Raw genomic sequence first — 668 nt, forward strand, 5'->3', positions numbered from 1 at the left:
GGATGAGTGGTTGGCTGGTTGGATGAGTGGTTGACTGGTTGGATGAGTGGTTGGCTGGTTGGATGAGTGGTTGGCTGGTTGGATGAGTGGTTGGCTGGTTGGATGAGTGGTTGGCTGGTTGGATGAGTGGTTGGCTGGTTGGATGATTGGTTGGCTGGTTGGATGAGTGGTTGGCTGGTTGGATGAGTGGTTGGTCACATGATTGTTTGGATGCTGGGAGTCTGGCTCCAGCTCTTGATGTGATTCTCCTCTAAATGCTCCTCAGGTGAAGCTGCAGAGAAACCAAAGAGAAAGTCAAAGCTTCCACCACAGACAGTGGTCCTGCTGGTTCTCTGTGCTCTGCTGGCTGCTGCTCTCTTCGTTATTTACAGACTCTGTGAGTTTATAATGTATCATTCTTTTAAAGGGGCAATATTATGCCATATACCATAATAAAGTATCTATGTCACTTTTAGCTGTTATTAAAATGCTGTTTTTATGTTTAAATATAAAATAAACTCATCTTCTCATCACTTCCTCTTCTAAACGCCGAAACAGGCCTCTGTGTATTTCAGAACCAACTTCCGCTATGATGCAGTTCACTTGGCATCTGAAAATACATTTCCTCAAAGGTATTTGAGTTTGAAAAGAGCTTCACTGAGTGAGAAGTAGTGTTAAGAGCAGCAGAC

At 44.0% G+C, this 668-nt stretch overlaps 1 protein-coding gene across 2 annotated transcripts in view; it reads left to right on the forward strand.

Moving 5' to 3' along the window:
• Positions 1–668, forward strand: part of LOC106530011 (hepatic lectin) — a 10,192-nt gene that overhangs the window by 2,308 nt on the left and 7,216 nt on the right. For both annotated transcript variants that reach the window (XM_014025561.1, XM_014025562.1), the window contains one exon: positions 266–376. In XM_014025561.1, coding sequence (XP_013881015.1) covers positions 266–376 — 111 coding nt within the window. The remainder of the gene's footprint in view (positions 1–265; positions 377–668) is intronic.

This window comes from Austrofundulus limnaeus, unplaced genomic scaffold (genome assembly GCF_001266775.1).
Source record: "Austrofundulus limnaeus strain Quisiro unplaced genomic scaffold, Austrofundulus_limnaeus-1.0 Scaffold484, whole genome shotgun sequence".
NCBI lineage: Eukaryota > Metazoa > Chordata > Actinopteri > Cyprinodontiformes > Rivulidae > Austrofundulus > Austrofundulus limnaeus.